Genomic DNA, 24,729 nt, shown 5'->3' with positions numbered 1-24,729 from the left:
AAAACAGACATTGTTATATAGAGGAAATGAGACACACTTCTTTCTCTTGCAGGGCTTTGCAGGAAGCTCAGGAGATCTTCGGTGTTGATTTTGATTATGAAGAGTTTGAAAAGTACAATGAGGATGATGAAGAAATGGAAGAATATGAATATGAGGATGAAGAAGCAGATGGAGAAACTCGTGTCAGACCCAAGAAAACCGCTAAGAAGCGCGTGAGCCGGCGCAGCATCTTTGAAATCTATGAGCCCAGTGAACTAGAGAGCAGCCATTTAACTGACCAGGACAATGAGATCCGGACCACAGATCTGCCTGAAAGATTCCAGGTAAATTGCTCATAAAACTGCAAAGATAAGTGTAATTTAGGTAATAGTAGTCTACTAGATTCAGTATGACTGTGGCCTTAATAATATGAGCATAACAATATTTCCTTTTATGCAGCTGCGGACCATACCAGTTAAATCTGCTGAAGATGATGAACTGGAAGAGGAGGCCGACTGGATCTACAGGAATGCTTTTTCAACACCAACTATTTCCCAACAGGTAGTTTTTACATTATTAACATTGCTCCTTGTGGAGAGGACTCTTCGCCTTTCCTAAAATGCTTGTTTTAGGAAGGAATTGTATTCCCTATGATCTAAGGCCCCGTTCAAACGCAACAAGAGGGGGCGGATTTTGGCGCAGAATCCACGTCATAATCCGCCCCCTCACAATGGTGGTCTAGTAGACCGCTAGCGGCATGTTGCCACTAGCAGAAAAAAAGAACGAGCTGCCCTTACTTCACGTGGATTCCGCAGCTGTATCAGCCACAGTGTCCGCTCGCGGCAGCACGCTCCGGACTAGGCCCATTCATTTGGGCCTAATCCAGAGCAGAAAGCCGCAACGGGATGCTGTGCACGGCACCAGCAACCTGTCACAGCAGCTGCGACGGAATATGCACACTCGGAATTGAGCGTGAACTAAGCCTTACAATGCTATGACTTCTGAATAAGCTGTCATTAACTGCGTGTGGGCGGGGTAGTCAGGACTGTCACTTTCTCTCCGAGTAGGCGTGTCACGATTTACTGCTTTATATTCAAAATCCTTTTATATGTTTACGTTGTAATCATATAACCCTATATATCACAGAGCTCAGCTTCTCTCCCTCTATCATATAACCCTATATATCACAGAGCTCAGCTTCTCTCCTCTATCATATAACCCTATATATCACAGAGCTCAGCTTCTCTCCTCTATCATATATATAACCCTATATATCACAGAGCTCAGCTTCTCTCCTCTATCATATAACCCTATATATCCCAGAACTCAGCTTCTCTCCTCTACCATATAACCCTATATATCCCAGAGCTCAGCTTCTCTCCTCTATCATATAACCCTATATATCACAGAGCTCAGCTTCTCTCTTCTATCATATATATAACCCTATATATCACAGAGCTCAGCTTCTCTCCTCTATCATATAACCCTATATATCCCAGAGCTCAGCTTCTCTCCTCTACCATATAACCCTATATATCACAGAGCTCAGCTTCTCTCTTCTATCATATATATAACCCTATATATCCCAGAGCTCAGCTTCTCTCCTCTACCATATAACCCTATATATCACAGAGCTCAGCTTCTCTCTTCTATCATATATATAACCCTATATATCACAGAGCTCAGCTTCTCTCCTCTATCATATAACCCTATATATCCCAGAGCTCAGCTTCTCTCCTCTACCATATAACCCTATATATCACAGAGCTCAGCTCTCATCCAGCAGTAGAAAGAATCTGGCAGGTTCACTGAATGTAAATGTGCTGGATCAGTACCAGTCAGAAACTATTGTATACTTGTTAAACTTCATAAGTCATCGGCTTACTACCTTCCTATAACAGGAAAGCTGTGATTATTTGGAACGTGGTCAAGTTGGCAGCAGCTTCAGCCGTAAAGGACCAAGCACCATACAAAAAATCCGAGAAGCTTTGAATTTCATGAGAAATCAACACTTTGAGGTATGCGATTTATTAACAAAGACACTGTCAGGCTAAATGACCAACACGAGATTGTCACAATTGTTCTAGTTGAATGTTGATCCTTTGTTAATAGCGAGTCTGTATTGCAGGTGCCCTTCATTGCATTCTATAGAAAGGAGTATGTGGAGCCGGAGCTAAACATCAATGATTTGTGGCGAGTCTGGCAGTGGGATGAAAAGGTAAATCTTTACATAGATTAAGGGAATTTATTGTCTCTAATCTCAATTTGGAAATTTTCTTTGATTTCCCAAAATAGGAATAGCCCTTTAAATGTACGACTTGCACATCATATCAGCGAATCACAACAACATCATAAGTATAAAGTAACATTAAAAGCATCCAAGTAACGATTTTATCAGCACACAAGACTTTGGGCATGCATCCAATAGTAACCAGAGCTTAAAGGGATCCTATCGTTGGATACCCTTTTCTGCCTACCAGATAGGAATAGCCTTAAGAAAGGCTATTCCTCTCCTACCTTTAGATGTCTTCTCCGCGCCGCCATTCAGTAGAAATCTTGGTTTTCTTCAGTATTTAGATGAGTTCTCTTGCAGCACTTTGGGCAGTCCCCAGCGTACAAACAGCACTGGGGGCATCCACCAATGCTGCGAGAGAAATCTCCAGAATCCAATGATAGGATGCCTTTAACATAACATTGTAACACCATTCCATTTTAGGATGTATTCTGCCGCTCTTCACTGATATTGTCATAATGGCCAAATTTCCTTTTGTGCCTTCATAGGAGCCTGGTGCATAAAGCATTCAGAAAAGCTGCATTACGCCGCCACAGCTGTCTAAAGAGTGATTGTAATATCATCCTTGAATTAAAACAATATAATCAAAATTATTTATATTCGTTTTCCTTATTTGACCCATAGTGGACCCAGCTCAGGATGAGGAAACAAAATTTGATGCGCTTGTTTCAGAAGATGCAAGCCTATCAGTATGAGCAGATCTCTGCGGATCCTGATAAGCCACTAGCGGACGAAATCCGGCCTTTGGATACTACAGATATGGAGAGGTGACAGCTTTGATTTTTTTTCTATCTATCTATCTATCTATCTATCTATCTATCTATCTATCTATCTATCTATCTATCTATCTATCTATCTATCTATCGTTTAGTAATTGTGATAGAAGGAAACTCCCTTTACTTCTTTAGATTGAAAGACGTCCGGTCAATGGATGAACTGAGGGATGTCTACAATCACTTCTTGCTGTACTACGGAAGAGATATTCCAAAAATGCAGAACGCAGCAAAGTCTAGTCAAAAGAAACTGAAGCGAATCCCAGAGGAGGGGGAGGAAGAAGGTTTGTACTTACCTATGTACTATTACAAAAAAAGTGCTGGACACTGAGACTCATGGCACGATGATCCTTTAGGGTGTTTGTAAACAATGGGGATGCAATATTAGACTTGAGATTAATTGAAGTGGCAGATGCTGGATTCTAAATCTCACAACTATTTCTGTTCCTCATATATATTATAATTAATTTTTTATTTTTTTTTTGCATATTTTTATGGTAAAACTCTGTCCCAAATGTTTTTTTTTTTTTTTTTTTTTGCACAATTATTAATTTTTTTTCTTAATATTACTTTCTAGGAGCGGAAGCCGCAGAACAGGAAGATGAGGAGCAGAAAGGTCCGGAGCTGAAGCAGGCTTCTCGTCGAGATATGTATTCTATCTGCCAATGTGCTGGGCTGGGTAAGTTGGGTCGTTCATTTAAATACATCTTTAAAGCATTTTGACTGCTTTGAAAGGCCACTTCTGTAAGTACACTGATACGGGGAAGGCAAGGCCTTCGGCCGCTGAGTAGGACTGGGGTCTGATGTGTCTTTATGCTTTTTATAGATGGTTTAGCAAAGAAGTTTGGGTTGACACCTGAGCAGTTTGGTGAGAACTTGAGAGACAGTTACCAGCGGCACGAAACTGAGCAGTTTCCAGCTGAACCTTTAGAACTTGCTAAAGATTACGTGTGCAGGTAAGTTTGGGATTGACTTATTTGTTGTCCTCACATGTTATTCTGTCATTACTGCCGTGACTGAGTTCATCCGAGCAATCTTACATTCTAAGGGATGTTTATTGAGCACACTTTAGAGGTGTAGTTGAAAACTTTACAGTATGTTCCTCAATAGCTTTTGTATTCTTTATTTTTTTTAGTCAGTTCACCACCCCTGAGGCCGTGCTGGAAGGAGCCAGGTACATGGTCGCTCTGCAGATTGCTAGAGAACCATTGGTCAGGCAGGTTCTTCGTCAGACCTTCCAGGAAAGGGGAAAGATTAATATTGTCCCAAGCAAGAAGGGCAGAAAAGTAAGTGCTTGTTATGTTTTTTTTTTTTTCATTGTTCAACTTTATTTAAATGTAGTTCTATATTAATGTCTGTCCCTTTGGATTGGAATGAATGCAGAAAAGTGTAATAGTCTCGCATTTTAGGATGCTGTACTACTGGGGACACTGACACTTGTGCCTAAAACTATAGCCAACTACTCATTATCGGTCATCGCTGATAGGCTCCCTTGTTAAATGTATACTGTGCAGCTACATTTCATGTATACCTAAGATGCTTCACACCAAATATACTAACTCAGTGTGACTATACCCTAACAATGACTATATTAATGGTAAGCAAATAATTCTAATAATACTTTTCTGCACATGTAGGAAGTTGATGAAGCCCACTTTGCATACGCCTTCAAATATCTGAAGAACAAACCCGTTAAAGAGCTTAGGGATGACCAGTTTCTTAAGATGTGCCTTGCAGAAGATGAAGGTCTGATTACTATTGAGATCTCTATTGATATGAAGGATGTGGAAGGGTAAGTGATGGTTCACTTCTACAATCACCTCCATATTCATGATAATGTTCTGAGGAATATGCTGCCGCCATGAGCGGAGTCAGAGTTGGGTCCCATTTTGGATGGTGTTGGAGTCAGAAAATAGTTACAAACTCCCTCTGGCTTCAAAATAAAATGAGTAATTATTTTAATAATGTATAGCGCGCTACGTATTTACTACAAAGGAATTCAGACTCGAGTTAGATGATCTTTACATCTTCTGCCTGACTGTGGCTGCCGACCATTTGTAATGGAGGATTCGGTGGTTTGGTTTTTCAACTCCACACTCCTGGCCATGAGATCAAAGGATCAGGCATGTCTGAAATCCAACATGCCTGGCACTTATTTATACACCATACCATAAGGGACTGTCAGATGACCCCTTACACATTAGGTGCTCTGGCTCAATAGCAGGTTCAGCTTTCATTTATCTAATGTCTATGGCCACTTTTAGTTTCAGTGAATACAGTATACAACTTCTGCTATTTAACTTATGGGGTTTTTTTGTTTTGGTTTTAGTTATGGCAATGAGCAGACCTACTTTGAAGAAATCAAGCAGTTCTACTACAGAGATGAGTTTAGCCACCAAGTACAAGAGTGGAACAGGCAAAGAACTTTGGCTATTGAACGGGGCCTAAAACAGTTCCTCTACCCCCAAATGGGCAAAGAGTTGAAGAGTAAACTCTTACTAGAGGCTAAAGAATTTGTAGTGAAGGTGAGAACCTTGGAAAATGAAAGCTGGGATCGGGTGGCAGTGGTCAGCAATGGGGGGCTTCTTGCCTTATTTTGAGTTGTACCGTATTGTGACCTGACTCTTGGGTTGATCTGTGTGTCCCATAATAGTCCTTTGCTTTGAGGTCTTAACAAATGTAAAAGTGCAGTCAATTTGCATCAACTTTCAGAAGTTCTGGGTTATTGGTGAGAACGATGAACTGAAATACTAATGGGGACTTTGCTAAAAAGAAATGAAATAATTCATCCTTAATTTTTCTTCCTTATTTATATGTAAAGTCTTGTAGCCGTAAACTGTACAACTGGCTGAAAGTGGCGCCATACCGCCCTGATCAACAAGTAGAAGAAGACGATGACTTCATGGAGGAGAACCAAGGAAAAGGAATTCGTGTACTAGGCATGGCCTTCTCCTCTGCCAGGTGCGTTTCTTAATACCAAGCGAACAGTGCAGCGTTCTGCAAAAAAGATGAAAACTAAATTTGTAACAATATCCAGTTGTGTACCATATGCCATTGTGTAGGTGTACGTAGAAGTCCAGGGGGACATTACATTTAGTTTCCAGACATGTACACCTACCTTACAGGGCTCAAGTGAGCTGAATGGAATCAAAAACTCCCATATGTTGTCCTATCAGCACCATAGTATGAGGCTGAAAACTTACTCTTGTATAACGTAGACTTGTAATACAACCGCTTTAGATTCAGAATTGCATTTCCAAGCAACAGGGTGTTCTATAATCTGCCACATATTGGTGCTCATGGCTGTGTTTTTCTTTCTTAAGAGATCACCCTGTCTTCTGCTCCCTGATAAATGGGGAGGGTGAAGTGACAGACTTTCTGCGCTTGCCGTACTTCACCAAAAGAAAGAATGCGTGGAGGGAAGACGAAAGAGAGAGGAAGGTCAGTTCTAAGGTCACGTGCATTACAGCTTTATGTCTGTTTTTTTCTGAAGTGAAATGCTGATGTTTTCCTTGACTTTCATAGACGCAAGACTTGGAGACTCTGAAAAAGTTTTTGCTAAGCAAGAAACCTCATGTGGTTGCCATATCTGGTGAGAACAGGTATGTCCTCTAACTTTTCTACTTCTCCTAAGTGTGTGTGTTTTTTATATATATTTATATATCTTGCATTTTCCTCTGCCTTTTTTAGTTTTGCATTATTGATATCTAAGGGCTTGTTCACATAGGGGCAAGGAGGCGGATTTTGAAAGCGGATTTTGCCTCAAAATCCACCTCCATACAATGGTGGTCTATGGAGACCACTAGTGTTCTTTTTACCGCTAGCGACATGTTGCTGCTAGCGAAAAAAAAGAAGTGACGTCCGCCTGGCAGCAGCATTCATTTGAGCCAACTCCGGAGGGGGGAACCGTGACAGTCGTGGCAGGCGGTTTTGACCCGAGAGTGACGCAGCTTGAGCATCTCTTGTGTATTCCAAGCATATAAATCCTATTTCTTGACCTTATTTTCCATCATTATGTTAGTGCACGTTGTCCTGTCTGAAGCTATGCCCCCTTACCAGGCAAGGCTAGAGATTTTTAGCTTCGCCTGAAAAGGGATATGGCTTAAAATTAGAGGAATTGCACTAAATACACTTGGACTCAGAAGAAGATCAAGCAATAGGTGACATAAACTTAGACTATACAAAAAGATGTACTAGACTTATCCCCTAGCATGAGCCACTCTATTAAACCTGGTGCATTTTGACACTGCAGAATGTTGCTCTGAATTTGAGGAGAATTCCACCTCAAAATCTGCTCCAAATTCTGCCTGAAACCAGCCTCCATTGATTCTTTCCAGCTAGTGGAAAAAGTAAGCATCATGCGCAATCTTCTGGTGGATTCCGCTTGATCTCTCCAATTAAAGTGAATGGGACGTCTTAAATTCTATCCGGCAATGTAAAATTTGGCGAAGCGGAAAAAATTCAACTGCAAATTCCTAAAGCCGACCATGCTGGTGTTTTTCTTTGTTTCAGAGATGCTCAGATGATGGTGGATGACGTTAAACGCGTCGTTCATGACCTTGAGCAAGCCCAACAGATGTCGTCTATCGGAGTGGAACTGGTGGATAATGAATTAGCAGTGTTGTATATGAACAGCAAAAAATCTGAGGTAAGATGGTTACACTTTGCAGTAGTGATCAGCTCTTTGTAATATCGTCTTCCATGTTGTGTTTTAGCTGTGACATCTCTTAGACGATCCTTATTTGTTTTACAGAGTGACTTCCGAGATTACCCTCCCGTTTTACGCCAGGCAGTTTCCATTGCCCGACGCATCCAAGACCCCTTGATTGAATTCTCTCAGGTCTGCAGCACTGATGACGACATCTTGTGTCTGAAATTGCATCCATTACAAGTAAGTCGCTGTGTTGGCATTGCTTACTCTTTTTATAGAGGACCTATCACTTATTGACTTGTCTGTTTTAGTAATGGATTGTTTTCCCCAAAATCCAGGAGAATCTTCTCTTAGAACTCTGTCTCGGGTGTTCCTCCTTAAAATTGACAACTGGGTGTTACCCATACACGGTCTGATTTAGTCCTGTTATAGGTGACAGCCAGATACACACATTTCACAAGGGGGAACATCGAGTGGGAAATGTATTCCTAAATTTCCAGGATGAATAACACGAGTTCTAAGAGAAAATGTTCCAGAATTGTTCTTTTAGGAAATACAATGCACGTGTCTACATAAAACAGCATGTCAGATGTAGCCATAGATTCTTTTCAAGTCAATGTTTATGCTTCTTTTCTAATTCCTATTATCTCAGGATCACGTCGTGAAGGAAGAGCTGCTTAATGCCCTGTACTGCGAGTTTATCAACCGAGTGAATGAAGTGGGAGTGGATGTCAATAGGGCCATTGCTCATCCATACACACAGTCGCTTGTTCAGTATGTCTGTGGACTTGGACCTCGTAAAGGAACTCACCTGCTAAAGGTAAGTAGTCAAAGAGGTTTTCTTGTGCTATGGAGTTCCTCGTTTTCTTGTATTCACCAGGTAAAACTAATCTTAATGTCTTTGTGCTTTACAGATACTTAAGCAGAATAATACCCGGTTGGAGAATCGCACTCAGCTGGTCACCATGTGTCATATGGGGCCCAAAGTCTTCATCAACTGCGCTGGCTTCATTAAGATTGACACAAATTCTCTTGGTGACAGGTTAGTTTTTGGTTTAGTGAAGGATGAATCGAATCCGTGCTACAATCCTCCACACCGGTAACTCTTACCTTTGTCATTTTTACATATTTTTAGTACGGATTCCTACATTGAAGTCCTAGACGGTTCTCGAGTGCATCCAGAAACGTATGAGTGGGCTCGTAAGATGGCGGTAGATGCTTTAGAGTACGATGAGTCCGCTGAAGATGCCAATCCTGCAGGAGCGCTAGAAGAGATTCTAGAAAATCCTGAAAGGTTAAAAGATCTGGATCTGGACGCATTTGCAGAAGAACTGGAGAGACAGGTTTGTTCTATACAAAAGTTAATCATTATGTAATTTCCTAAAATGGTCTGTGCGAGATTTTGCAAATGAAGAGAAATTCTTATATCTCTTAATAAAAATGGTCAATCTGGTCGATGCTGGATTTATGTTATGTCTCATCAATTGTTTCATTTCTTCCCAGGGTTATGGAGATAAACATATTACATTATATGATATTCGGGCTGAGCTCAGCTGCAGATACAAAGACCTCAGAACTCCGTACCGATCGCCCAACCCTGAAGAAGTATTCAATATGCTGACTAGGGAAACTCCAGAGACTTTCTATATAGGTCAGTACATTGATAAAGCTGCCAAACCAGTAACATTACAGTGACTATGCATTTACAGCTATTATATTTCCACTTGTTCTGAAGCCGCCTCCTTGTGTTACTCATGACACACACCACATGTAATAGATATACAAGGTCTCATTCTATTCTGTTCTGATTTTATTTTATTTTTTTAATCAAGCTACCTTTTTTATATAGGCAAACAATGGGGCTGATTTAGGATTGGGAAAATAACCAAAACCGAACATCGTCCCAGATAACGCATGTTTTAGTTCATGTCGCTTATTTTGTTTAGGTTATTGTAATATTCCTGAGGTCCCATCTGTAGTTTAGTTCTAACTATACACACTTGAACTGCTATTATTATACTCCAAGGTCTATTTAAATCCTAGAGTATCATAGGTGATGGCCATGGGGAGGTACACAATGATAAGTGTTACTCACCTTTCCTCGGCTTCGGCACGACTCCCTCCTCCCTTACAGTCTTGTTACAGACGTTGGGGACCACTGTCAGCCGAAATAACGGCACTTGCGTCTATGCGTCCATGACGCTATATGATTTCTGAGGCCAACTTACAAGCCTCAGCAGTCCCTGACATCTGTCAGAAGATAGACCGCATGGATTGTGCCAGAGCCCAGGAGAGGTAAGTAACACTCCCCCGGCCCAACGTTTATTATATAGAGTATAATAGCAGTTTCTCGTTGGACGTGTTTGATCCAAATGAAACCACAGGGCAATCCTAATCTTGTGGTGTTTTCCCAACACACACCCATTCTTTAAAAAAGGGGTGTGAAGCTACTAATGATTAATACAGTGTTGTCATGAATTTTCCTCTTAGGTTGCTTAATCTTATTTTTGAAGTTTTTATTAAGTTGCCACTATTCTCTTCTCAGGTAAACTCATCACCTGTAATGTAACTGGAATTGCACACAGGCGACCACAAGGAGAAAGTTACGACCAGGCCATCAGGAATGACGAGACCGGGCTTTGGCAATGTCCGTTCTGTCAGCAAGATAACTTTCCAGAACTCAGTGAGGTAGATAAAGGAGATCTATAAAGCTAATATAAGCTGGTACTTAATTTATGAGCTAACCCCATGATTATATACGTTCTAGGTCTGGAATCATTTTGACAGCGGCTCCTGTCCCGGTCAAGCAATTGGTGTTAAAACCCGGCTGGACAATGGTGTAACTGGCTTTATTCCAACCAAATTCATCAGTGATAAAGTAGTGAAGCGGCCTGAAGAACGAGTTAAGGTATGATCTCCAATAAGATCTGATCTGTAACGGTTCACATAAATTATGTTTGGGATAGATTGACTAATAGGCAAATCTTTTTTTTCTGTGTTAGGTGGGCATGACTGTCCATTGTCGAATTATGAAAATCAACATAGAGAAGTTTGGCGTGGACATGACTTGTCGTACATCTGATCTAATGGACAAAAACAACGAGTGGAAGTTACCCAAGGACACTTACTACGACTTTGACACTGAGGCTGCACATCAGAAACAAGAGGAGGACCTAAAGAAGAAACAACAGCGTACAAGTAAGTTATCAGGGAGGGATTTCTGAGGGGTAATATGGAGACTTTCCAGCTGCTCTCTGCTCTGAATGGAAAGAAAGATTATGAATGATAATCTGTTTTCCCTTAGCCCAAACAGCAGCACAACTGGGGTATTCCTGCCCCTATGAGCTGTTAGGACAGGTGGAATTTTTAATTACCTAACAGCTTTTGACTTCTATAAGAGGCCGGAAGACCTGCTCCTCCCTTGTGTTAGTAACAAGTATGATATACAGAGCAATCTATGCCAAGAGCTACACACACATACACAAAATCTGTACAATAGCACCTCTTAGGGAGGGAGCCTTGTGCTGCTGTTTGGGCTAAGGGAAAACAGATTATCATTCATAATCTTTCTTTCCCCCTACGCCCAACAGCAGCACAACTGGGGATTTAGCAAGTATTATCTCCCCTAGGGCGGGACCTCCTGGCAGGCTGATGCCAAGACGGAGTGCCCAAATGCTGTAGCATCGGCCGTACGCCAGTCCAATCTGTAGTGTTTGGCAAAAAGCTGTGAGCTCCATGAGGCTGCAGCACATATCTGCTCCAAGGAGAGGAACCGTGTCTCTGCCCATGATGTCGCCACTGCTCGGGTGGCATGGGCTCGTAGGAATTCTGGAACAGGAAGATTCTGAGCCCGCAGGGAACAGCTGATAGCTTCTCTGATCCATCTCGACAGGGTTACCTTTGATGCTTTAGCGCCTCTATTGTGGCCAAACACATTAACCAGAAGATTCTCTGATCTTCGGAACGGTGCTGTACGGTCTAGGTAAATACGTAGTGCTCTTACCAGATCCAGTGCGTGTAGCTTCTCCTCCTGCTCAGTGGCAGGGGAGGGAAAGAAACCCGGTGGTGTTCTGAAGTGTGGGTACCTTCGGCAAGAATCCTGGGACGAACCTTAGCTGTACTCTGTCAGGAAAGAAAGTTATGAAAGGTTCGGAGGCTGCTAGAGCCTGCAATTCGCCAACCCTCTTGGCGGAGGTTATTGCCAACAGAAAGGTCACTTTAAATGACAGGTACTTCCAGTCCACTTCAGATAATGGTTCGAAGGGGGGCGCACATAGCCCTTGTAGAACCGCGGCCAGGTCCCACCTGGGGACAGGGGGCCGTACCTGGGGGCGGAGCCTGGCAGCCTTCCTAAGGAACTGTTTGACAAGAGGATCTTGTGATAACCGTGTCTCCAGGAGAGCAGATAGAGCTGACACTTGAACCTTGAGGGTGGCAGGTGCTAGTCCTCTCTCCAGGCCGTTCTGTAAGAACTCTAGGACTGTATCTCTGTCTGGATCGTGGTGGCTGCCTGTACACCAATCTCGGAATATCCGGGCGATCCTTTGGTAGCTCTGATTGGTTGCCTCTGCTCTTGAATGGGCTAAGGTTCTTAGCACTCCCTGGGACAATCCTCTGTCTGCGCGTATGGCGCGGTTAGCCTCCAGGCAGTGAGGTTGAATTTGTCTAGGCCCAGGCACGGCCGACTGTTCAGTGACACCAGGTTCCTGACTGGTGGAAGCCTCCAGTAGTTCCCCCGACTCATAAGGATAAGGTCGGTGAACCATGCCCTTTTTGGCCAGAACGGCATGATCACTATTGCCGAAGTCTGGTCCTGCCTGAGTTTCGCCAATACCTTCGGTATCATCGGGATGGGAGGGAACACGTATGCCAGTTCGAACCTCCATGGTATTGACAGGGCATCCACAGCCAAAGGGTTGTCTTCCCGGTACAGGGAGCAAAACCTTTCTACTTTGGCATTGTGTTGGGTGGCCATCAGATCCACCTCGGGGAGACCCCACCTCCTGGTCAGGTAGTGGAAGATGTCCTGATTCAGGGACCGTTCGCCTGCGGTCGGCCGGCCTCTGCTGAGTTGATCCGCTAGGATGTTCAGGCGGCCCTGGATATGTACCGCGACCAGCTGGGAGAGGTTTCGTTCTGCCCAGGAGAAGATCAGATTGGTGATTTGCATGAGTGAGGGGGACCTGGTTCCTCCCTGCTTGTTGATTTAGTGGACTGTCGTCAGATTGTCTGATCTTACTTTGACCGCTTTCCCTCGTAGAAGTGGTGCAAATGACAGAAGGGCTCGAACTGCGGTAAGCTCGTGCCAGTTGGATGAGTGCGTCCTCTCCCGCTGATTCCATGTACCTTGAACCGGGGTCTCCCCCAGATGAGCTCCCCAGCCTGTGAGGGAGGCATCTGTAGTCAACAGGGTCCAGGCGGGCTGGACCGAGGACTTCCCATCTCGCAGATGGGTCCACCAGGGCAAGGTTTGCCGGGTGCTGATGGTTAACTGGATTGGCTTCTGTAAACCTGAAGGACTGTGATTCCAGACTCTCAAGATCTCGTTCTGTAGAGGGCGCATATGCCATAGGGCCCAAGGAACTGCATCTAGGGCAGCGGACATCAATCCGAGGACCTTCATCGCCGTCCTGATGGTGACCTTCCGTGTGGAAGACAAATGATGTGCCGCCCGAGCAATTTTCCTTTTGCGAGGAGAGGGTAGAGAGACCGTCATGTTGAGAGAGTCTAGAATAAGTCCCAGGAACTGAACTCGTGTTGATGGCACCATCACTGACTTCTGCCAGTTTACCAGCCACCCCAGCTTGTCTAGTAGAGCTACGACGGTCTGCACCTGCGTGGTAAGAACCTCCTTTGAATGAGCCTTCAGAAGCCAGTCATCCAGGTATGGGACTATGAATATGCCTTGAAGGCGCAGGGCGGCAGCGACCGGAGCTATGACCTTTGTGAAGGTGTGGGGGGCGGAGGATATGCCGAACGGGAGGGCTGCGAACTGGAAGTGCGCCTCTTTCCCCTGTATGTCTACGGCAATCCTTAGGAACTTTCGGTGTGCCAGAAAGATGGGTACGTGGAGGTAGGCGTCCTTCAGGTCCAGAGTGACGAAGTGATCTCCAGGGTGCAGGAAAGGTAGTACTGACCTTATGGTTTCCATGCGAAACCGCAGCCTGCGGATGAAGTGATTCAGATACCAGAGATCGATGATCATACGCCACTCGCCTGATGGCTTGGGGACCAAGAAGACTGGAGAGTAGACGCCTGTGCCTTGTTCTGCGCGAGGAACCATCTCTAGCGCGGCCTTGTCCACGTACTCCTGAATCAATTTCTCCAGATGAAGTTGTTTGGGGCCCTGAAGAGGGCGGGTTCTTACCATCTTCTCTGGCGGCTGGGAAACAAAATTAATTTTATAACCTTCCTGGATCATCTGGATGACCCAGGGGTCCCGAATATTCTGCCGCCAGGCCTCCACATAGTGGGAAAGACGACCGCCCACCCCAGGGGAGGGGGGGAGTAGGAAGGGGGGAGTGTACTGAGAGGGAATTAGAAGGGGGCATTCTTACGGCCACGAGATGAGCCCCGACCTCTTCCTTTCCCAGATCGCCGCTGGCCTCTGGTGCCTCTTCGAGTGCCTCTTCCTCGAAAGGAGGTACTCCGACCTTCAAGGGGCTGTGGCAGGTTCTTGCCCTTGGAGTCGGCCCAGCCTTCCATGATGTGGTCGAGCTCCCTTCTGAACAGCCGTCCGGGCTCAAAGGGGAGACCACAGAGGCTATTTTTGGAAGTAAGGTCAGCCTTCCAGGGCTTCAGCCATAGGGGTCGGCGAGCCACAGTAGCCAGTGCCATGGATCTAGCCGCCAGACGGGTCTGAAAATGGGTAGTCTCTGTCAGGTGATCCACCAACAGCGTGATGTCGGAAACTGCCGCGAGGAGATCATCACGATCCACGCCGGAATCGATGTCCTTGGCCAGGGATGACAGTTCTGCGCGTAAGCCAGTTGCTACCTCATTCGCGACCATGCCCAAAGAGGCCTGGGCAGAGGCGGACGAATATACCCGCCTCAAAGATCCTTCGACTCGGCGATCCATGGGGTCCCTGAGGCCCGAGCCGTCCTCTGATGGAAGGATGGAGCGCCTTGATAACTTGGCCACGGCGACGTCCACCTTTGGCGGGGGACCCCACGCCTTTAGTTGACTCTCAGAGACGGGAAAAAGTGCCTTGAAGCGTGTGGATGGCGCAAAGGATCTCTCCGGGTGCCTCCATTCGCCCTCCATCAGGCGGAGCATCTCCGAAGAGGGCCTGAAGGTACGAGACCTACGGCTAGAGCCTTCCCCGCCTTCCCGGTCTCTGATTCTTAGGGTCTTGAATACTCTGGACATTTTGTCCAGGGGAAAAATCTCCTTCTCCTCCTCCGTACTAGAAGACGACTCCACATCCCTGAGGCGCAGCTTTTCCAGAGGCGGCAGGGACAATTCGCAATCCAGCCGTCGCCTCTTGGCCAGGGAGACGGCTTCCATTCTTTTCATGGAGTCCTGGACGTACCCCTTCACCCAGGACACCATCTCTCGCATGGGAGTTGTTTCAATAGAGGGGGCCCTGCACCCCTGACAGAAGCGATATTGGGAGTCATCAGGCAGCGGCACTCTACAAGAAGCGCACGCCAGATGCTTCCTTTTGGAAGTAGCCTTCCTTCTAGGCGGAACAGTGGAGGAAGAAGAAGACATTCTGAGGAGGAAGAAAGGATACACTAACTACTTACTGCACTCAGGGATGCAACTCCCCAACCTCCCTCCCCCCCCCCCCGGCCATGTCCACCAAACCTTAGTCAATGAAGACAGTTCTCCAGCACAGAAATTGACCAGGGAGCTTCACCAACTGATGTGCTTGCAACCGGAGCGACAAGCACTAACTGAAGCTCTAAGGGGACTTAAATAGGCCAGGGGGCGGGGTTTTGCCCGGAGCCCCGCCCACGGGACAGGGGCTACAACGGAGCCAGAATCTCATGAAAAAAAGGGGAGGGGAGAAGACAGGGGGAGGGGGATCTGACCCAGGTATGGTCCCCAGGACCGGGGGACCCCCCTCCCGAACTACCGTGCAATGCTCGTGTCTAGGGGTTGTTCTCTTCCCGTCCGCCACGAGACCCGCGCACTGCGCATGTGCGGCGGACCCTGTTAGACGGCGGACCGGAGGAACCTGAGAAAGGTTCCTAGGTCTAGCGTTCCTAGGGGAAAGCCCCGACCCGGCGCGCCAGCCGGACAGGAGCGTGCACGAGCCGGCAGGGTCAACGCCGGGAGAAGGGGACCTCTGCTGAAAAAAATAGGATGTCCAGAAAAAAGATCTTCTGCTGTCAGGTACCGGTGGGGGAGAGTAGTGGACCCCTATAGGAGGTCAGAACACCTGCTCACCACCTGTCCTGTCCCACAGGACAGAAAAAAACACAAGGGAGGAGCAGGTCTTCCGGCCTCTTATAGAGGTCAAAAGCTGTTAGGTAATTAAAAATTCCACCTGTCCTAACAGCTCATAGGGGCAGGAATACCCCAGTTGTGCTGCTGTTGGGCGTAGGGGGAAAGTGTATTGGGGCATATGGATAAAAGGATTTCCTGAGTTATATTGATGACGTTTCCTCAGGTCAGGTCATCAATATCAGGTCAGTAGGGTGTCCAAACACTCGGCGTCTCCAAAAATGAGCAGTTTAAAGTATACATAGGAACTGGAAGAATAGCTATATTGTCTTTTTTATGCTGATAACCTATTAACCTTATCGAAAATCCCTTTGATGGACGTCAAGCCAACCACTCCTAATAGCGATAGTAGTAAAAATTCCAGCAATTGCTTTTAGTAATATCAAACCTTTTCCCTTCCAGCTTACATCAAGCGAGTCATTGCACACCCATCGTTCCATAATATAAACTTCAAGCAAGCCGAGAAGATGATGGAGTCCATGGATCAGGGAGATGTCATCATCCGACCTAGCAGTAAAGGAGAAAATCACCTGACGGTCACCTGGAAGGTCAGCGAGGGAATCTACCAACATGTGGACGTTCGAGAGGAAGGGAAAGAAAATGCCTTCAGTTTGGGCTCCACCCTTTGGATTAATACTGAGGTACGCTAAAATAAGGAGAGAATATATATCATGGTATTGCATTGGGTATGAAGGTGCACGTTATAACATGATGTGTAGGGTATATTTATAGCATATTTGTATAGAAGTCCAGTAGATGAGGGTAAGACCACTGGGACCCTAATCTATTGGAGGAACAGGCTGTTTCTGAAACATGGAAATTAAACGTACGAGACCATTGTTTTTCCAAAAGATGGGAGGCCTAAAAGTGGGACTTGTACCTCTAAGAAGTTTATAGCGTGTCTTCGTATAGCACGTCCTCCTATAGCGTGTCCTCTTATTACACGTCCTCTTGACTGGGAAATTTAGCGACAAAATGTAGAATTGATTCAGCCTTTTGCTGCCTTTATTGTTCATAATATATCACCTTATATTGTCACTGAATTGTTTGTTTTTCTTACAATTTCCTGTAGGAATTTGAGGACCTGGATGAAATTATTGCTCGATTTGTCCAGCCAATGGCTTCTTTCGCAAGAGATCTCATCAACCACAAGTACTATCAAGACTGTAACTCTGGAGACAAAAAGGTTAGTGCGGCACCCGCTGAAATCCCCTTCGGACAGGATCTTGAAAAACCCAACCCTGACAAATAGTTGTGGTTTGAGTTAATGTTTTGTTTGTTTTCTACCTGAACAGAAACTTGAAGAACTCTTAATAAAGACAAAGAAAGAGAAACCGACGTTCATTCCATATTACATATCTGCCAGTAAAGAACTTCCTGGGAAATTTTTACTTGGATATCAACCACGAGCTAAACCAAGGTAAGAGTGGAGTGAACGGCGTTATTTTTTAGGATTGGTCACCAGGATTAGGTTGGTGGGGGACTGACCCATAGTTAAAGGGCATGGCAAGTGCTGCCCCGCCCCCCTTTATTGTATATAAAGTACGGCTCCATACTGTTGTATGGTATATTGGTATATTTCACTTCAGGTTTGTCCCATTCAAGTCAGTGGGACTGAACTATAGTACCAGACAGAGAATACTGAATATACAGTGTTATGTAAACTATGAAGCCTGGAGTGGGATAACGTCTTTAACTCGATTCTTCTAGAGAGTATAAATCATTTATTTCACAAAAAAAAAAAAATCAGCAGTTTTTAATTTTTGCATTGTATTTCTTGGTTTAGAGTGGAATATGTCACAGTGACACCTGAAGGCTTCAGGTATCGGGGCCAAGTATTCCCTACCGTCAATGGACTTTTCAGGTGGTTTAAAGACCACTACCAGGATCCTGTACCAGGTAAGTTGTGAATATCTTCATCTCGTGTTTGTAATGTACCTATTGAATGAACTAGAATATGATCTATGCATGTTCCAGGGTATTGCTTAGTATTCATTCAGTAGGGGATAAGGAACATGACTATGTTGGATTTTGTTTATCAGGTATTACCCCAAGCAGCAGCAGCAGAACAAGGACTCCGGCCTCCATGAGCGCCACCCCTGCCAATATTAATCTTGCAGGTGAGACTCGGATTTCTCTGGTTGCATTTGTTTTTTTCTTTTTAGATGAAACCAATATTTATTCTTTCTTTCTTTCTTTCCAATGTTTTCTGCAGATCTTACTCGGGCTGTCAATGCCCTGCCACAAAACATGACTTCACAAATGTTTAATGCAATTGCTGCAGTTACTGGCCAACATGGGCAAAATCCTAATGCCACACCAGCCCAATGGGCGTCCAGCCAGTATGGGTATGGCGGAGGCAGTGGAGGTGGGAGCAGCGCATATCATGTAAGTAGATTCTCAGACGAGCAAAGTAATAATAAATCATATTCTGGTTTTATGTGTATTAACCAAAAGTGTTCTTGTGCCTTAAGGTGTTCACAACCCCAGCTCAGCAACCTGTGGCTACTCCCCTGATGACACCAAGTTATTCCTATGCTACGCCTAGTCAGCCTATTGCTACACCGCAGTACCATCAGCTGCCACCAAGTGCCACCCCCACGCCAGCACCTACTCCTCAGTCCTCCCATTCCCAAAGTAGCTCCAGCTCCCGGCACAGACAACAGTCCAAGTGAGTACAGTATTTTAATCACTAATATTGACCATAAATGTACATAAGAAAGCGGTCACCCAGGCAAATGTGGACCTGAAAGTAATCCTCCTTCTCCACCCTACAAACATGCTTGTATTGGTCAAGCACCCATGATTGTTCAGTAAGAAAAGAGATAATAAGCTGATGCTTTGACAACTCTGAGATCACGCAGGGTTTTTTTGGTCCGGAATTTGACGCGGAGGATGCCTCAGATTTCGGACCAGAAAATGGTAGCTGCAACTGGATGTTGGTGCAGTGTACAGCATTCACTTACAGCACTCCACTCACAGCACTCCACTCCGGATTATGACCAGATGAATGGACCTAGTCGGGAGGGAGTGTCTTCAGGCGGACGTCTGCGGCTGAACCGGCCCTGGCAGCCACCTGAAGAATGAGCATGTTGCTTCTTTTTTCTGGGAGCCGGAACAGACCGCTCACAGAATAAAGAAATGACCGGCTCCCATTGATTTTAAGGGGAGACATTTTTTTGCTCTGGATTTTGGGGTGGATTCCACCTCAAAATCCTAAGTAAAAAAATCTCAGCAATGCACTCTTCTGATCACTTTATGTTCTGATGTGTTGTAGTGGGTTTTTTTTTGGTATTGGAAATTTGACAGGTTGCCTTTTTAGTCCCTGCTGTTGCCTCCTTGCTTTGCAAGCCTGGAAGCCATCATTAATACCCATTGCTTCTATGGCAGCTCCTCAGCACCCCCCACAGATACGTCACCTGGGAGGTCATCAGTTGGGATCTGAAAAAGAGTACACTCCCTTTCGCTAACCACTTAGATGCCGCAGTCGGCGTCGACTCATGCATCTAAAGGGTTAAACAGTAAGGGTAGGAGTCCTCCCCTGATCCTATCTATTACAGTGGGGTGCCAGTTGTATAACACAGCTGGGACCTGCAAGTGTTTGAGGTGGCACAGCTCCTTCACTACACACTAATAGTCTGGCAGCATGCTTGAACCATCATCCTTCTGCGATATTCTATAACGGAGCAAGGCAACTAGTGGTTAACCTAGTTATTTGGTTAGGAATAACTGTGCTAGTCCGATGACCTCAAAATACTACCAAACTTAACCTTGTAATCTTGAGCTACATGAAGCTGCGCTCTCGTCACTTTGCTGTACATATAACAATTCCTTTCCTTTTTTTTTTTTTTCACTACCAGACCAAGCAGTCAAACACCAATCGACTGGGGGAAAATGGCGGAGAAATGGCTGCACGAAAAAGAAGCCGAAAGGCGGAAACAGAAGCAGCGCTTAACACCTCGCCCTTCACCAAGTCCCATGATCGAAAGTACGCCCATGTCCATCGCCGGGGATGCCACACCACTACTGGATGAAATGGACCGGTGAAACCGCATACCCGAAATTGGACTTTTAATGGCCGAGTTGAACAGCCGCGCTCCCAATCTTAACAAGCATATGAAATACTCTAAACCGGCCACGTTTATGATTTGTGGGCCAATAGGCGCATAGCCGTACATGAAAAGATTGGACCCTCCTATGTGAAGCCTGTGTTTACTTGACGGGTGCTAGAGCAATCTTGTCTCTAGACCCGAGCCTCAATATCTTATTGTTTCATGTTAAAGTGTTCTTTCCCTTCTACGTGAGGAGGTAACGTTTGCCTCATTGGGGTAGAGAGAAAAAAAAATCTAAAAAAAACTACCTGTTTTTATGAGCTATGTTTTAAGCATAGAATGGGCTTCACTTTTATTTAAAGTTGCATTATTCTGCCAAAGAATGCAATCCTGAGAGATCTGAAGAAAGATCTCGCTACTGTCCTGTATGTGCTGCTGGAGGGGTCTATAGAGACACATGACAGAGGGGCTGATGGGAGACGTCTGTAGACTATCTATAAGGTAGCATTTTTGGGATTCCCGTCCTAAGGGATGCTTTGCTGTAGCAACAAGAAGTGGCTTCATACAGTAACAAACTTGTTCTTTGGTTGGAGACATTTGGGTAAATGTATTTATTATTTTTCCCCCTCTTTGCTCTGATTCTCCCCCCACCCACTGCAGTGAGCAGCTACCGGTAAGTTTGCGGCTATGTGCTTCACACTCTTTGCATACGTATGTGATGGATCATAGCGTTTTTTTTTTTGTTTTTTTTTGTTTTTTTTAACTTTGACATTGCAGTGTGGAGGTGTCTTGGAATTCTGCTGACACCTATAGATGTTTTATTTCTTTTCTTTTCTTTTTTTTCTTTTTTTTAAATTTTTTGCAGCAGACAAATAAATGGTCTGGAACAAATATAAGAAATTTGACTCTTGATTTATTGGAGTGTTTTTTTAGGGGCAACATTCAACTGGTCGTTGGTGTATGGGAGCTTAAAAAGGACCCTAAACAGAGTAAATGCTTAAAAATAAAATAAATTCTCCAACACCTCTTCCCTTCATCCCTTGTTCCGGTCTTATATTACAGTTAAGGCTCTATGCACTCAATTGTGTGCTTTGTTTCCCCTCGTTCACATTATCTGCGTTCGGTATTCCGTTCAGGGAGTCCACATGGGGGACTCCCCGAATGGAATATCGAACGCAACTGCAAGTGGTGTGCAGTAAAAGCACACAGACCCCATAGACTATAATGGGGTCCATGTGCTTTCCGCACGCTGCCCGCACGCATCATGCGGACAGGAAAGTAGATTGCGAACTACTTTCCTGTCCGCATGATCCTGCGGAGATCTGGTGGCAAGCACACGGACCCCATTATAGTCTATGGGGGTCTGTGTGCCTTCACTGGCACGACGTTTGCAGTTGCGTTTGGTATTCCGAAGGAAGGTCATGGGGATCTTGTGTTATAGCATCCACTTGCGTCTATGCATCATGATGCTATGTGATGAGGCGACCCAATCACAGGCCTCAGTGGTCCCTCACATTATGCAACACCCAGACGGAAAGGAACTTGCACCGATCATTTTACTCTATGGTCTGAAGAGCTGTTTCGATTCGACTATGTATGATCCAAATAAAACTGCCGGGCAAACTTAGTGAGAGGAATCTTGAGGTCCGCATAATACATAATCATACTGTTAAAGGGTCATGACCTAAATAATCACCTTGAATAGTAATCAATATAAAATGCCTCATTAATGCCTACACCAATTCAGGTTCTTAGCATCTATTAATAGGCGCCACTCCACTGATTCCAGCACAGTTGGAATTTTCTCTCTAGGCCTCACCGTTCCTGAGAAAAAAGTTAGTTTTGGTCCCTGATGTGCTATTTAAGCTCTGTAATGTCAGAAGGGGCGGGGTCAGGTAGGGGGTGTAACTCAGAGCTCCAATCAGAGGCAGCCAGTGTCAGAGCTCAGAATCACACCCCTCGTCTGCTCCTGCCTGACACCGCCCACCTGACAGTACTATATATAGCCTATATAGTATATCAGCCACCAAAACTAACAGCATTGTCTCCTGGGGAAAGGTGGGGGCTAGAGAAAAAATTCCAACTGTGCCAGAATCAGTGGAGTGGCACCTATTAACAAGGTCCTCTTTAAAACATATTGTGACAGAATAGTTCACTTTAATAGGGCATATGAGATCCGAAGGATTCAGCTATGACCTGCTTTCTTTTGGTGTTTTTATGCCGGACAGCATAGGATAGTTGATTTGCTGCGATGCTTGGCCACCACAGAACCTGTGTGGAGGGGCCACCATGGGACAGTCGACTGTGTGGAAGGTCCATCATGGGACAGTCTACTGTGTGGAGGGGCCACCATGGGACAGTCTACTGTGTGGAGGGGCCACCATGGGACAGTCTACTGTGTGGAGGGGCCACCATGGGACAGTCTACTGTGTGGAGGGGCCACCATGGGACAGTCTACTGTGTGGAGGGGCCACCATGGGACAGTCTACTGTGTGGAGGGAGCCACCATGGGACAGTCTACTGTGTGGAGGGGCCACCATGGCACAGTCTACTGTGTGGAGGGGCCACCATGGGACAGTCTACTGTGTGGAGGGGCCACCATGGGACAGTCTACTGTGTGGAGGGGCCACCATGGGACAGTCTACTGTGTGGAGGGGCCACCATGGCACAGTCTACTGTGTGGAGGGGCCACCATGGGACAGTCTACTGTGTGGAGGGGCCACCATGGGACAGTCTACTGTATGGTGGGGCCACTATGGCACTGTAGGGGGGTCCTTATTTTACATGTGGAGGCCATTATATTGTTTGTGGGACATTAAAATGAGAGGGCCATAGTACTACATGTGGGGGCACTGGTCGTGCCATTATCCTGAGTGTGGGGAACACTGAGGGGACCTTCACATAATTATTAACGAAAGCTCAAAAAAATGCCATATTTTATAAACATTTAGAAGTGATCTCTACTTTGAGGGTACTTGGTTGGGACTTTTTCTCACCAGAGGGTACTTCGCTTGAAAATGTTGAGAACCACTGGGCTAGTCCACATTTATGCCACCTTTTAGTTGTCTTGCTTTGAGCCAGAATTTTTAGACACTATTTTAGTGCCTTTCTGGCCCATGGTAGGACCAAGACACACCGTGCCTATAGGTGTGCCATGTTTTCGCCAATGCGTACTCATAACCACAATAGTAAATCATGTAAAAAAAAATGCCATAGACTGACAGCGTGGACAGCTATATTGATAAGACCCTTGCAGACTACCATGTGCTAGCTGGGTTCCTCCCTGGATAGCACACTGACCCATTGATTTTTGTCAGCCCACGCTCACGACTGTATTACATGGGCCGTAAGACTCAAGACAGGTCCTATTCAGGCCCTGCTTCTGCGACCTCTTTTCATTGAATGAATGGGGCAGCACACAGATGACGGGTGATTGAATGGCACGGCCAGCGGCCTACACACAATAGAGTGCCAGGGGCTTATAATGTGTCATTCACCTCTAGGCTTAGTGTACCTCTAACCACTATGACACGACTGATAGATTTCTGGCACTGCTTTCCTTGCCAGGGGGTCATGCAGATCAGCAATGCGGTGCACGTCATTCACATGTATCTCTGGCGTCGGGACGTCCTTTGTCTGGATTTCCCCCTTTATATCCGTCTCGAGGAATTTCCATAGTGAGGACAGTCGGTACTACAAGTGTTCTGAAAGAAGTGGCAGATATGCAGCAAAAGTAAAATCAAGCGTGTATTGTCACCAACTGACTAGAATGGGGACGGATGCAACGCAAGGAAATCCACAGCAATCGATTGCTTATAGTATCTTCCCATCCAGAGGATCCGCCTGTAGCCATCCCGATCTTACATGTTGGAAGAAGGTCTGTGTGACCTACTGTTTGCAGTAAGACCATGAGTATACTGTGTAAGCGGAATATCTGAGCTTCAACAGCTCCCAGTTTGGTGCACCGAATTTCATGTAAAAAAAAAAACAGTAAAAACCACTATGGTCGTGTTCCTGACTGGCATAGATTTCACTTCTGGTACAATGAAGTGCACCCACAAGCCTCTTAATAATGCAAAGTCAGCTCCAGCGAGGGTAACGGACTAAGGGTGAATTCACACTGAGTAAACGCTAGCTTATTCTGAACGTAAAACACGTTCAGAATAAGCGGCGTCTAAAGCAGCTCCATTCATTTCTATGGGAGCGGGGATACGAGCGCTCCCCATAGAAATGAATGGGCTGCTTCTTTCACTCCGTGCAGTCCCATTGAAGTGAATGGAGAGTGCCGGCGTGTACGCTCCGGCATGAGCAGAGCTTGCCGTACACGCCGGCACTCCCCATTCACTTCAATGGGACTGCACGGAGTGAAAGAAGCAGCCCATTCATTTCTATGGGGAGCGCTCGTATCCCCGCTCCCATAGAAATGAATGGAGCTGCTTTAGACGCCGCTTATTCTGAACGTGTTTTACGTTCAGAATAAGCTAGCGTTTACTCAGTGTGAATGCACCCTAAGAATTGTGTGCAGAA

At 45.4% G+C, this 24,729-nt stretch overlaps 1 protein-coding gene across 1 annotated transcript in view; it reads left to right on the top strand.

The window, feature by feature from the left end:
- SUPT6H (SPT6 homolog, histone chaperone and transcription elongation factor) overlaps window positions 1-21,064 on the top strand; it is a 33,750-nt gene extending 12,686 nt beyond the window's left edge. Inside the window, exons 7-37 of the mRNA XM_075263570.1 lie at window positions 53-323; window positions 439-540; window positions 1,881-1,997; window positions 2,108-2,197; window positions 2,897-3,039; window positions 3,181-3,329; window positions 3,623-3,724; window positions 3,872-4,001; window positions 4,181-4,331; window positions 4,683-4,837; window positions 5,375-5,570; window positions 5,867-6,006; window positions 6,369-6,486; window positions 6,571-6,647; window positions 7,558-7,693; window positions 7,799-7,936; window positions 8,349-8,516; window positions 8,611-8,738; window positions 8,832-9,039; window positions 9,200-9,347; window positions 10,242-10,384; window positions 10,464-10,604; window positions 10,699-10,894; window positions 16,553-16,791; window positions 17,223-17,336; window positions 17,446-17,570; window positions 17,937-18,049; window positions 18,193-18,270; window positions 18,366-18,538; window positions 18,625-18,821; window positions 20,011-21,064. Coding sequence (XP_075119671.1) covers window positions 53-323; window positions 439-540; window positions 1,881-1,997; window positions 2,108-2,197; window positions 2,897-3,039; window positions 3,181-3,329; window positions 3,623-3,724; window positions 3,872-4,001; window positions 4,181-4,331; window positions 4,683-4,837; window positions 5,375-5,570; window positions 5,867-6,006; window positions 6,369-6,486; window positions 6,571-6,647; window positions 7,558-7,693; window positions 7,799-7,936; window positions 8,349-8,516; window positions 8,611-8,738; window positions 8,832-9,039; window positions 9,200-9,347; window positions 10,242-10,384; window positions 10,464-10,604; window positions 10,699-10,894; window positions 16,553-16,791; window positions 17,223-17,336; window positions 17,446-17,570; window positions 17,937-18,049; window positions 18,193-18,270; window positions 18,366-18,538; window positions 18,625-18,821; window positions 20,011-20,197 — 4,573 coding nt within the window. The 3' untranslated portion in view covers window positions 20,198-21,064. The remainder of the gene's footprint in view (window positions 1-52; window positions 324-438; window positions 541-1,880; window positions 1,998-2,107; window positions 2,198-2,896; window positions 3,040-3,180; window positions 3,330-3,622; window positions 3,725-3,871; window positions 4,002-4,180; window positions 4,332-4,682; window positions 4,838-5,374; window positions 5,571-5,866; window positions 6,007-6,368; window positions 6,487-6,570; window positions 6,648-7,557; window positions 7,694-7,798; window positions 7,937-8,348; window positions 8,517-8,610; window positions 8,739-8,831; window positions 9,040-9,199; window positions 9,348-10,241; window positions 10,385-10,463; window positions 10,605-10,698; window positions 10,895-16,552; window positions 16,792-17,222; window positions 17,337-17,445; window positions 17,571-17,936; window positions 18,050-18,192; window positions 18,271-18,365; window positions 18,539-18,624; window positions 18,822-20,010) is intronic.
- Window positions 21,065-24,729: the final 3,665 nt, after the last annotated feature.

The sequence above is a fragment of the Leptodactylus fuscus genome, chromosome 2, assembly GCF_031893055.1.
Source record: "Leptodactylus fuscus isolate aLepFus1 chromosome 2, aLepFus1.hap2, whole genome shotgun sequence".
Taxonomy (NCBI): domain Eukaryota; kingdom Metazoa; phylum Chordata; class Amphibia; order Anura; family Leptodactylidae; genus Leptodactylus; species Leptodactylus fuscus.
This window is presented reverse-complemented; position numbering and strand designations above follow the sequence as displayed.